Raw genomic sequence first — 13,220 nt, 5'->3', positions numbered from 1 at the left:
AATGGACAACATCCCAGGCTGTGTTTTACACGAACTTCAGAACGAACTGGCTCCCCTCCTAAGCACCATGTTCAATCATAGTCTCACAACAGGCTTTGTGCCAACTGAATGGTGCACAGCAACTGTTATTCCACTCCACAAAGGAGGAGCCACCACTGATCCTGGGAACTGTTGCCTTATTAGCCTGGTTTGCAAGGCCATGGAACGTATCATCATGGAACTCGTAAACAAAGATATTGGTAACCTCCAAACTCTGGACCCCACCCAGTTCGGGTTTGTGTAAGGCAGATCATGCCTTTTGAACCTGATCGACTTCTTTGAGGCAGTCACCAAAGCCGTAGTCGAGGGTAAGGTGGTTCACACATCATATCTTGATCTTGCCAAGGCTTTAGACACCACCCCCCATTTTGGAATTATAGCAAAACTCACTAAACTAGGTATAAATCCCTGTGTCACAAGATGGGTTGCCAACTGCCTCACTGAAAGAACCCACACTGTAAAAGTTGCAGACTCCAAATCTGACTTCAAACCAGTGACAAGTGGAGTACCACAGGGTTCAGTCCTGGGACCTCTCCTGTTTGGTATCTACTTCTCTGACTGGCTAACGAAGTTCGCAGATGACTGCAAACTAGGAGCCATAGTAGAGTCCCCAAATGATGTGGACATCCTACAGAAGGGCCTCACTGAGACAGATGCCTGGTGTTAGAGGCATGGCCTCAAGCTCAATGCCAAAAAGTGCATTTTCATCCCCTTTGGTAAAAACTCTGTACCTATGAACTACCACATAAACGACGGTCTACTTAACGCCAAATGTGTGATGAGACCTTGGAATCCAGGTGGGACAGTAGTCTCTCCTTTGTTAATCACATCACCACAGTAGTCAGGAAATCCTTTTATGTGGCACGCCTCATGACAAAAGGGTTTTCACCCAGGAAAAAAGAGGTCATTGTTCCCCTCTACTCGGCACTCATTAGACCCATTATAGAGTACAACACCCCTTTTGGAATGTACCTCACAAGACATTTGCAGCAGCTGGAAAGGCCACAGAAGTACCTCACAAAGAGGATTACTGGCCTCAAACAGATGCCCTACACTGACCGTCTCAAAAAACTCCAGCTTTACTCTGTAGCATATCGCCTACTCTGAGGTGATCTCTGCCTAACATATAAAGCTATGTTAAATCCAGAGCTGTTGAACATGCTTCACCTAAAGAAATCCCAATCCTCCGAGCTACACGCTCTATGGACCTAAACCTTGTCAGCACAATAAACAGGACATGCTGGAGGGATAGATTCCTGTCCCAGAGACTTCCTATACTCTGGAACAAGCTACCCATCTATGTCAAGCAAATTCCTCATTAGCACTCTTCAAGAAGAATTTTGATGAGTGGATGGGAAATGGGAAATACACCCCGGGATCACTTCTGTGGCTCTGCTTGACAGACGCACAGGAAATTAACTTTCTTGGGTGGCATAAGCCAGAGAACCTTGTTGGCTAGGCTTACTTAGGCCCTTGGGCCGATAGTCTAGTACCTACCTGTGAACCTATAATACAGACACTCGAGCCCAAGTACAGAAGAGAGGTCAAATAGACTGTTTCAGTTATTCAGGAGAATCAGAATATACGTGCAGAAACTTTGGATATATTTAGCAGCACTGTTATTACTAACCAGCATTCCATTATTTGTACAGACTGTTGTCAGCACTGTTAATGAAGACAGGATATTGTGAGCATTTAATAAAGCCTTATTAATCGAACTGCAATGTTTGTAGAATTCATTCTGAAAAGTACAAAAGACTTGGCCCATAATGGAGGGACTGGCACCTGTTCGGCACAAGTCTGGGTAATTAACAGATAAAGACCTTCATTCCAGTCTACTACAGTCTCATTCAATTCTTTCAGTTGTCTTTTTTGTAAATCACCTTTATTGTAACAGTTTTAACTTCTTGCACAATTGAAGCAGTCTTCATGCAGGGTGGTACTTTTTCCATTCTGTCCTGCTTTCACAGTGTCATGATGTTGAGCAAATATTAAATTACATCATCTTGGCAGGCTGTGATGACACTCATTATAGCGACTTAAAATTCACAAAAGTACTTATTTTCCTTCCAACATGATCTGTCTGTTTTGTCTTATCACTAATATAGAAACTATTTACATTATTTACATCCCCCCCTTCATACATTTCCTTGGGCAAGCGAAACTGACTGCAATTTATGATTGAGGTTTACCGCTTTTCTTTCTGTTTCTTACTTGGGGGGGGGGTTCTACCACATATTTCTTTTTCCTCTTTATATGTTTTTTTGCAGTGTTGTATCTTCCCTTCTCAACAAAATCATCACTCTCTGACTTTATATTTTTATTCCTTCTTCCCATCTCTGTGTTTGTCTGCTTCTAGTCTCTCCACTTTTTATTAGCTCCCTTTGTCATCCCATTCTACAGTTCTGTCACCTTTCTGTCTATGCTAGCTGTAATCTTTACTACCTGTTCCCTTGTAGGAGGTTGCTTTAGCATCCATCTTTTAGTAATTGCCTTTTTCTGCTAACATTATCACTGCTATCAAATTTTATGTTACTCTTTCACTTGGATGTTTGTCCTCAGAACAAGCAGTTGTTTTGTCAGATGAATATCCTGTCCCCCTGCTGATTTCAGGAGGCTATCTAGTCCCTCTTTGAACATAGAAAGGGCCAAGTCCTAAATATATGCAGTCAGATACCTCTTTCCCTTTGCACACCTCCAACAACTGTCATTCATGGTTGGAAAAATCCTGTTCAAACCTCACTGATCTATAAACATTAGAGATGAATACATTGCCATGCAAAAATCTTAAATCTCCTTGACTTGTTAGCAACTTTTAGTATTCTTAGTGCTTCCTCCTATATCCTCTCCAGTATTCTGTCCTGTGTTTGTCTCTCTCACTTTTCCTTCATTCTGTGAATTACACTCCTGTTTTTCATTTTTAACCGTCTTAATGTTTTTATAATCAGCATTCTACTCACTACACCTTCTAGCCTTATGGTGTGCTTGCTTATTGTACCGTCAGAGATCTCTTAATTTTTTTTTCCATCTTGCCAGTATCTCTTGGTATTCCCCACTCCATTCCCACTGGCAATTCAAACTGTTAACTCTACCTGTTTTTGTGGACTCCTCTTTTAATTATTTGTGTCCAGTATTTCACTTCTGTTTTCATTTTTTCAACTCCAGTGCTGGGATCTCCTTTCCTTATCTATTTTATATCCATCTTTGAGGACCAAGATCTTTTTAATTGCTTAATTCTGGATCATTTAACAATGCTTTCACCATTTTAGCCATTTCATTAACTATCTGACTCTCATACTTATTTTCCTCCGATTTCAACAACAGTTTCCCTAGATCTCCTCACCTACTCAAATGCCTTATCCCTCCCCCATATCATTTTCTTCCAGTCTGCCTGGTGCATTACATTTGATCTGAAGTAGGATATTCATTTGTCTGCAACCTGTGGGTTATGGATCCGATATCGGATCCGAACCGGCATGGTTTTCCAGCTATGGATCCAAGCTCTCAGCTCCTCCCCTCACCCATAATGCCCTGCTCTACCCTCATGACCTCAGATCTCGTTTGCCGCGCTGGTGACTGGATTGGTATTCATAGCTGTCAGCTAAGTGGTTGTTTCTTAACTGTTAATACAGAAAATTTAAAGTTTTTTGTGTATTTTTGTGTGAAAGTTTAGGTTTCCCTCTTTGATAGTTTTATTTAGAGTTAAATTAAGTAATTTTTTTTTTCCCTCCCCTCGCTGTTGGCGTAGAGTGTGTGTGTTGGGCCTGTGTGTCTGTACTAGTTTAAGTTACTTTTTAGTAGCTTTATAGATTTGAATGGCTGATCAGCCCAAATCTGTTTTTTCAAAATGCTCCGAGTGTGGCCATAAGCTCTCCCCGGCTGATGGCCACACTCGGTGTAAAATGCCTGGGGTTGAACACCTCACATCTGGATGCTCCATTTGTGCAGGGTTCAACCCCAGGGCACTGAGGGAGCGGAGGTCCAAGCTTGTCTTGGCGGGTCTTTTACCGCCAGACTCGGCTCCGGCCTCCGCTCCTTCGGGAACAACTGTGGTTACGGTTATTCCCTCTGTGGCACCCCCTCCTGCTCCTGGGACTCAACCTCCCGTTTCTGGAGAGGAGAGGGATGCTAGAAAAAGGACGGAGGGAGAAGCACCACAAGCGGCGGGCCGAGACCTCTGTTTCGGCCCGCCAGCCAAGCGGCTTCTCCCCGGCTCCGTTCGGCTCGGTCTCCTCCTTCTCGGCTCCGGTCCCCTGTGTGCTTTTCACGGGTCCTGAGGAGGAGGAGACCCGATCTCCGTCGAGGCTATCGAGGAGGCACTCCAGGCCTACCTCGGTAGCCTCGTCGAGATCTACATATAGCCTTTCAGATGCTGATCTGGACCGGATGATGAGAAGATTCATCCAGGCCCAGATGCAGATGGGAGTGCTCTTGCCTCCCCTCTGGGGAGCTCAACACCCTTTTAAGCCTATTGCTCCTTCTCCGACCCGCTATCCGGGTTCGAGCAGCTGGAGCCGAGCAGCCGGGCGGGGGTGGGTCGGGGCCGATAGTACTTGGTACCGGATCCGACCCTGCCCTCGAGTGCGTCGGATCCGAGCTCTCGGTGCCTGGATCCGAGCCTCGGATCCGGGGATCAGTGCTCGCCGGCGCCGTCTGTGTCGGGCGCACTGTCGCCGGATCCGGCGGCGCCGGCTCCGGTCCACTCTTCGGATCCGAGGGGGAGCCGATTGTCGGATCCTTTGGTCGAGGTCGGCTCCCCTTCGGCTTTTGATGTAGTGGAGAGGGCTCTGTTGAGGGTCTCCGGACCCCCGGCACTTGTTCGGCTCCGTCCGCTCCTTCTGCACTGGGCCAGGCTTCCACCATCCGGCCCCTGGGACAGCCCGCTTCTGTGCCCCAAGTTGCTCCTATGGAACAAATTGCTGCTTGCGAGGACTCCTCTGACAGCCCCCCAGAGGATGTCCCTCGCAAGCATACGTCAAAAGGAGGCACATTGACTCCCGAGTCTCTCACAGAAGACACGGACTTGGAGGAAGGGAAGGCTCCCCACGGTCACCCCCCGAGGATGCCCCATTTGGAGACATCATGGAAATGCTCCGTATAAGGGGGGGGTGGTCTGCCCCCAAGTCTTCCTCGGACGAGTCCGTGTTCTTGGAGGCATTTGAAGCGGGCCCGTCTACCTCTTGGGTGTCCCCCTGCCGACCCCTGGTGGACCTTATTACCACCAGGGCGTGGAAGGAACCGGATACCGTGGAGCCAATTCCCAAGAGACCGTATAGGATCCTTAGTCCGCCATCCGACCGGGCCCATTGGAGTAAGGGGCCTCCGGTAGATGCCATGTTGACGGCGGCCACCAAGAGGAACTGGCTCAGGAGAGTCCCTCAGTCCACCCCGAGCAAGGAGTCTCGGATGATGGACCGCTTGGGGAAGCGGATGTTTAGTTCGGCGACCTTCTCGGTAAGGGCGCTGAACTATTTGGCACATGTCATTAGGATGCAGCGAGATCTTATAAAAGAATCGCTGCACCCCGAGTCCATTTCGGAGGAGGACAGAGTTCTGCACTCCACCCGTATGGCCACTCTTAGGTCAGTTACTAATACTTCTATGCGGCTACTCTCCCATGCAATGGAAGGCGCCGCTAGAGCTCTTGAGGACAGGACTGGTCACTAGACGTCAGGCCTGGCTCCGTCACTGCGATTTTCTGAGCCCTTCAAAGCGTCGTTGCGACGCCCCTTTGATGGTTCTGCTCTGTTTGGCAAGACCGTACACGAGACGTTGACCCAGAGCGAAAAGGACAGGAAGACGCTGTCTGCCGTCGGAATCCGCTTCTCTGCACCCCAGAGGCCCTATTCTAGGAACCAAAAGTGTCAGAAGAAGATGTGGTTCGAAGTCGCAGCAGTCCCAGCCTGCTCCGGACAACCAGTCCTTCCGTGGCAGAGGAGGACAGGGAGGCGCCGCCCTAGAGGCAGAGGGGCTCCCAGAAACTTCGGGTCCAGGGAACCTTTCTCTGAGCGGCCCGCGCAGCAACCCTGAGGTTGCCCGACTGCTCAACTCTGGAGGCAGTCGGGGCGTTCGGGCACCTAGCGGCATGGGAGTCCATAACATCGGACCGCTGGGTTCTCCAAATCATATCCAGAGGATATCGCATTCCTTTCCTTTACCTTCCAAAGTTGAAGTCCTCCCAGCCGTCCCACCCGGTCAACGGGAGGCCGCTTTGGCAGAAATTGGCCATCTGCTAAAGAAAAGAGCCATCCAGCCCGTTCCCCCAGACCAGATCGGATCAGGGTTCTACTCCAGATTCTTTTAGTGCCAAAAAGGCGGGGAACTAAGACCAATCCTAGACCTCTCTCTCTTGAATCTGGCAGTCCCCAAAGAAAAATTCGGAATGGTCACTCTGCAATCTATTCTCCCCCTTCTGGGAGAAAATCACTGGATGTGCTCGATAGACCTCAAGGACGCGTACTACCACATCCTGATGGACAGGCGCTCCAGGAGGTTTCTCCGCTTCGGCTGGGAGCCAGTCACTACCAGTTCGGGTCCTTCCCTTTGGTCTCACCACAGCCCCCAGGGTGTTCACCAAAGTATTAGCAGTGGTAGCGGCCCACCTGAGGCTTCAGGGGTGCAGGTCTTTCCCTACCTGGACGACTGGCTTCTTACCGCCCCAACAAGGCATCTACTTCTATTGGCGAGACTCCTTTCTCCATCTTGCTCCTTTTCTGGGCATCACAATAAATACAAAGAAATCCAACCTGGCGCCCACACAGCTCTTACATTTTATAGGGGCCAGGCTAGACACAAGGAGTTCTGAGCCTTCCTCACTGCGGACAGAGTTCAAAATCTGGAGCTCCAGGTGCGGGCCATTCTCCATTCAAGTTCTGTTCTTTCGGAGTTGGTCCTGAGGGCTCTAGGGTCCATGGCATCGGCTATAGCACTTCTTCCTCTTGCCAGGCTCAATATGCGCATTCTACAGTGGACGCTCTTAGTACAGTGGTCATACCTTGCTCTCCCCATGCATCATCCCATAGCGATCAGCAAGGCTTGCAAGCGGTCCCTCTTGTGGTGGCTCCACTCCCCGGATCTCCACAAAGGCCGCCCATTTTGTGCTTCTCCCCCTCTCGCCACGGTGACCACGGACGCCTCCCGCCTCGGGTGGGGGGGGCACTTTGGGCGGACCGTCCAAGGCACGTGGGACGATTCAGAGACCTTACTGCATATCAATGTTCTAGAGATGAGAGCAGTGCTCTTAGCGTTGCTAGCACTTCAGGACTTTCTTCCCTTGGGAACAATTGCAATTCAATCGGACAACATGTCTGTTGTCTGGTACATCAACAAGCAAGGGGAACAAGGTCTTACCCTCTTTGTCGAGAAGCCATGAGAGTTTGGGAATGGGCAATCTCCACCAACCGCTTTCTAATAGCAACGCACATTCCGGTCGGTCCAACATCCTAGCGGACAAGCTCAGTCGCACCATTCTGACCCCTTACGAGTGGTCTCTCAATTGTCAAGTAGCGGACGCATATTCGCACGGTGGGGAACCCTTCATGCGATCTTTTGCCTCTCCCTCAAACACCAAGTGCGACAGTTTTTTCGCTCTAATACCTCCTCCCGGAGGTACCCCAAGAGACGCTCTGGTGCATGCTTGGCCACCCGGTCTTCTGTATGCTTATCCACCCTTGCCTCTGATGCTCCAAGTTCTTCAGAAAGCCTCTCGGGTGGGTTGCAGAATGATTCTCATTGCTCCGTTCTGGCCTCGACAGATCTGGTTCCCCTTCCTAAGGTCTCACTCGGTGAATCCTCCTTGGATTCTAGATCCCATCCCGGATCTGATATCCCATCCATCCTGCATTCCTCCTCCGAATCTGGACAACCTGAAGCTGACTGCTTGGCTGCTCCAGTTCCACTCTTGATTAGGACTCCCGGACTGCCGGTTAAGGCAATTTTGGTGGCAGCTCATAAACCATCCACTAGAAAGGTTTACCGAAGCAAGTGGAAACGTTTTTCTTTGTGGGCGGAGCGGCAAGGCCTGAATCCCTTCACGGTTCCTCTTCCTTTAGTGCTTGACTTTCTAACCACTCTCTTTAACGATGGTGCCAGCAGTTCCACAGTCAAAGTACAACTGGCGGCAATTTCTCACTATCACATTGGCCATGACTCTAATCCTCTTATGTCAGCCAAATTGTGTAAAATTTTTCTTAAAGGTACTTTTCTTCTCAGGCCCCTATAAAGCAAGCAGTTCCTCCTTGGGACCTCTCTGGTCCTACAGGCCTTGACCGCCCCTCCTTTCGAGCCAGCGGCTACGGTGGATCTCAAATTCTTGTCCTACAAGACAGCCTTTTTGGTAGCCATTACATCGGCCAAGAGAGTTTCTGAGCTTCAAGCATTATCAGCTAAACCTCCTTACTTGGTATTTCATCCGGACCGTGTCTACCTCAGGACCAACCCGTCCTTTCTTCCTAAAGTCGCTTCTGAAGCAAACATCAATCAGTCCATTAAGCTCCCTGTTTTCTTCCCTAAATATGAAAACAAAGGTGAATATAAGCTACATTCACTAGATGTTCACAGGCAACTTAGATTTTATCTGAACAGGACGGCTGGTCATAGGCAATCCGACCAGTTGTTTATTTCCTTTGCAAAATTCAATTTGGGCAAGCCAATCTCTAAAGTTTCTCTGTCCCGCTGGATTTCACAGTGCATCTTATTGGCTTATCAAGCTTCAGGAAGGCTCGCACCGGAGGGTGTTCATGCCCATTCAACCCGGTCAGTATCTACCTCGGCAGCCTTCAAGGCTAGGATTCCTCTAGATGATATTTGTGCAGCAGCCACGTGGGCTTCATCTCATACTTTTATTTCCCACTATAAGTTGGATCTTGCATCTAGGGGTAGAGCATCCTTTGGCTCAGCGGTGCTCGAATATCCTTCCATGATGGCCGCCCAAGATTCAGGTAGCTGGGGACTCTGTCCCACAGGTTGCAGACAAATGAATATCCTACTTCAGATTTAGAAGTTATGTACTCACCATAACGTTTCATCTGAGTAGGTGTATTCATTTGTCTGCAACCATCCCGCCTCCTATCCCCTGGCCTTTCAGTTTCCTGCATATTCTATGTTACCCTTTTCAGGGTGTTGTTGCTTTGGCAAACTCGATCTGAGGTCATGAGGGTAGAGCAGGGCATTATGGGTGAGGGGAGGAGCTGAGAGCTTGGATCCATAGCTGGAAAACCATGCCGGTTCGGATCCGATATCGGATCCATAACCCACAGGTTGCAGACAAATGAATACACCTACTCAGATGGAACGTTATGGTGAGTACATAACTTCTAATTATTCTCAGCGCATTTGCTATGCCTTCATGTAGTCTGCTGCATCAGGTACACCTATGCCCCTTCCTCTGTTGTTAATGTTATGTCTTCCCAGGCCACTGTTGCTTTTTCTCCATCCCAGAAATAATCCCTCAGCTGCATGTTTATTCTTTTCACCATGTTTTCCTCTGGGATTGTCCAAAAGAATTGACCTGGCTGTAGTAGTAATGATAAAAAAAAAAAAAAAAAACTTTTGGATTATCTGTATTTTCTGGAATCAGTCTTAATTTCAAGTATTTCCACCTGTCTGCCCTTTGATTTTTTCCAACACTTTTCTATATGTTGTACTCCATGCTTCCTCTACTGTCTCCCTGAGTGAAATGCGCAGGTGCTTGATTTCTTCCTTCCACATCTCTACTTGTCCTAATCCGAGTCTACTCTCTCATGTTCTAGTCCATGCCTAGATTTTTTGTTTATCATATAGCATGAAGCTTAAGGTGGCAGGTATATTGATATGTTTATTCTGCCATCATTTATTCTTCTCGTAATACCTACGAACATATCTTTTACAGCCATTAGATAATCTTTTGTTACTAGATTCAACTCTCTAATCATTAACAGGGACTATACCCCTTCGCCAGTTCTGTCATACAGAACCTACTTCTAACACTCAACCTTGCCTACTTGGATATTCTGGCTGTTCCTTCAGATGCTTTTCCTTTAATGCTACCACGTGTCGGCCTCCCTTTTTAATATTCTTAACATGCTGTCCAGTTTCATTGGGTGTACAGACCCATTAATGTTCCATGTAGAAATTTTTGTTGGACTAACCATCCTCACTGTTTTCTATTTTTTCTTTATCTTTTTCTCTTCTGCTGACACGTTTGCTTTCTTCTTTTGTGCTCCCTTACTACTACTTTGCTTTCACACTTTTTTGGGCATTACTCTTTTGCTGCCTACCGCATCCATTTTTAATTTATTTTTGCTTTCACTCCCTAATTCTCCTTTGCATCTCCTCTTTACTGTGATTCCTGACTGTGTTTCACTTACAGGGCGTTTCTTTTGCTGTCATCTATTGTTTCACCTCCAATTGAAACTGTATACAAACATATATACAATTCTGCCTTGCTGTGAGTCCCAAGGACTTGGTGTTCTCGCCAGCCCCATTCCTGCTTCTTTTTGCAGTTGCTGAGTGCATCATGTAATTTTATTTGCACCTCTCTTCTGTCATAGCCTACCAGCTTATTTTTTTCCTTGTACAAGTTTTTCATTTCTCCTTTTGACCTTTGATATCTTTAACGTTTTGCTCCTCCTTCTCACTCTGGTCTTTAGCCTTCTCGTTTTAGTCATGATTAAGATTCTTACCCCTTATCCCAGCTTTTACATGTGAATAGCCTTATTGCTTTCCCCCTGCTACTGACAGAAACATCCCCTACACATTCCTAATACTTTACCGTTCATATGTCCTCACTTCTTATGGGCTACTTCTCCACCCTTCTTCCCTTCCCTCTCAGTTCTGTTTGCAGTTCCTCGTGTGTGTGTGTGTGTGTGTGTGTGCGCACACGCGCGCGCGTGGGGGGAGGTGATAGCTTCTATAGTTTAATCTTATGGTTCTTCCTGACTTTTGATTACCATGTGTTTATGTTCCTTATGGGAAAGACTTTTATTTAACACTTTTGCCTTAAGTCATAGGTTATTGAGCACATTTATAAATATTGTTTGGTAATCTATTCATTTCAGTCACTCTCCTCATATACCACTCCGTTCCCCCTGTAACGTCACAATCTGTCTTTTATTCTTATCCTTGTGTTGGAGTGGGAGTATTACCTTTTTGTCCAAGTGCCATGATTTTCATGTGGTCCGTATATTCTGTTAAAATCATTCTATAATCAGAATGCCAGTAAGTTTTTCTGCAGCTTGTGTGCTTCTTTATCTGAAGTGTGTTGTCCACATTAGTCTTATAGTAACGGCCTGCAACTCTTAACTTCATAATACTTAATATTGTGATAATTAGTCAATTATTTCTATTTTTTTTTTTAATGTAATATTTTGTTGGCATTTTCGTGATCCTGTTATGTTTTGGATTAATACTTAAGTAGCTCAATTCTGTGCATATTGTGTTATTCAGACTGGGATATTATTTATAATCTGAGTTGTATTTAATTGGATTTTACTAGCAATAGTTAATGTTCCTTAGACACTTGATCTTTCACCTAAGTTTTATTTAAGTGCTTTATAACAAGTAAATATTTTATTCCAGGGTACCAGAAGAATACAAGAATCGTCGGTCACTAGGATTAGTAGAAGCACTAAAGGAACATCCCCGTAATCCCAACCAGATTTTAATTGGTTACAACAGGGGCCTCATTGTGTTGTATGACTTGCAGGGTTGTCAAGCAACACATTGCTTTATGGGAAGCCAGGTAAAGAACTAGCATTCATGCTGTACCCTCGATTCATTTTCTGTCTTTTTCTTTATCTTTTTAAGCAAAGTATTAAGGCACAACAATTTTTGGTGTAGGTATTGTTGTTGAGGTGTTTATGTTGATTGATGCTGAGCTGTATATTAGAATGTCTGTGACTTATTTTTTTGTAATAAGTGTATTACTGGTGTTGCAGCAAAGAAAAAGCAACTTCATATGTATTTACAGTGAAACTGTTTTAGAAACATTAATTGTGCAGATTTCCTCTGCCCAGTCCATACTTGTACCATCACTCTCCTTATTGGAGTGTTTGCTTTTTAGGGGCCAACATAGTGAAACAGATTTACTTCAGTTTTCAAAATTTCCTACATTTTTATACATTCTTATTCCACTTTGGATAAAATGAAAGTTGGATAACTGAAATTTCACCATTAATTAAGAGTTAATGCACTCCTAAATCTGCTTATTATTCTTAATTTTTGATATAGGGCACTTGAAACACAAACAAGGCTGCTTGATCACAATACATGCACCCTTCCCATACTTTTCATCCAGTATAAAACTGTTTATCAATCTTATTTGTCATCTGCAGCACATCAGTCCTTCCCTCCCAAGTACCCTCAATCAGCAAATCAATAAGCTTTTGCTTGTAACATTGCCTGTAGATAGTATAGGCTGTAATCTTCTGTGGCACATCCCGAGCTGTCCTCACATTATTTCTATCTTTTTCATTCAGACTCACTCTGATCTTATCTACTACTAATCCTACTCTTCATTAATATTTTATTTTTAAGGAGTGTGTAGTGATGCAACACTTTGGCCAGCTTATTTATTGCTTCATCCATACAAATGTTTTAGGTTTTATATTCAGTTTTCAAACAATGAGCATAGCATTTTAATGGAGGCACAGATTTTGTCTACTTTAAATAGCATTAGTAAGTTTTGCGAACTTTACAGACATTGGAGAAGGGTTATCAGACTCTACACATAGTCTGATAGAACTTGGAACTTTACGGCCCTATACAGACTGCCTCATGCTTACTGAAAATACATTATTGTTGCTAGAGCATGACCTCAGTTTGTGAGATGGGTAAGTATTTAATGACTGTAGAGGCTCCTGTCTCATAGGCTTGCACATTTGGTAAGTAACGTACACATTCTGCCACAGCAGAAAATACCTTGACTGCACTTAGTTAAGCTGAGATGGTAAAGTCACTCCCTGAGCCTCCTAAAATTAGAACTATGAACTCTAAGCTACCAGACCACACCTCCACTTTGTCAGCACATTCATCAGCAGCTGCTATAGTACTTTGAATAAGTCACAGAGGTGATGTCACAATCCCTTGAGGTATATATTGCATGTATTCACTCTGCAAAAGGTCTTTTTGTAATTGTAGAATCTGTTGTGAGGTGGACTTGACACTACCTTTACAAGACTGGGCAAAAACTTGGCAACAGTTAC

General features: G+C 45.6%; 1 protein-coding gene across 7 annotated transcripts in view; it reads left to right on the top strand.

Moving 5' to 3' along the window:
• LLGL2 (LLGL scribble cell polarity complex component 2) overlaps positions 1-13,220 on the top strand; it is a 2,451,001-nt gene that overhangs the window by 604,715 nt on the left and 1,833,066 nt on the right. For all 7 annotated transcript variants that reach the window (XM_044084955.1, XM_044084956.1, XM_044084957.1 and 4 more), the window contains exon 7: positions 11,596-11,758. In XM_044084955.1, the coding sequence (XP_043940890.1) occupies positions 11,596-11,758 (163 nt within the window). The remainder of the gene's footprint in view (positions 1-11,595; positions 11,759-13,220) is intronic.

Source organism: Protopterus annectens, chromosome 10.part0 (assembly GCF_019279795.1).
Source record: "Protopterus annectens isolate FY-2018-M chromosome 10.part0, PAN1.0, whole genome shotgun sequence".
NCBI classification, from domain to species: Eukaryota; Metazoa; Chordata; order Ceratodontiformes; family Protopteridae; genus Protopterus; species Protopterus annectens.
The sequence above is the reverse complement of the archived record's forward strand: the minus strand, read 5'-3'. Positions and strand labels throughout refer to the sequence as shown.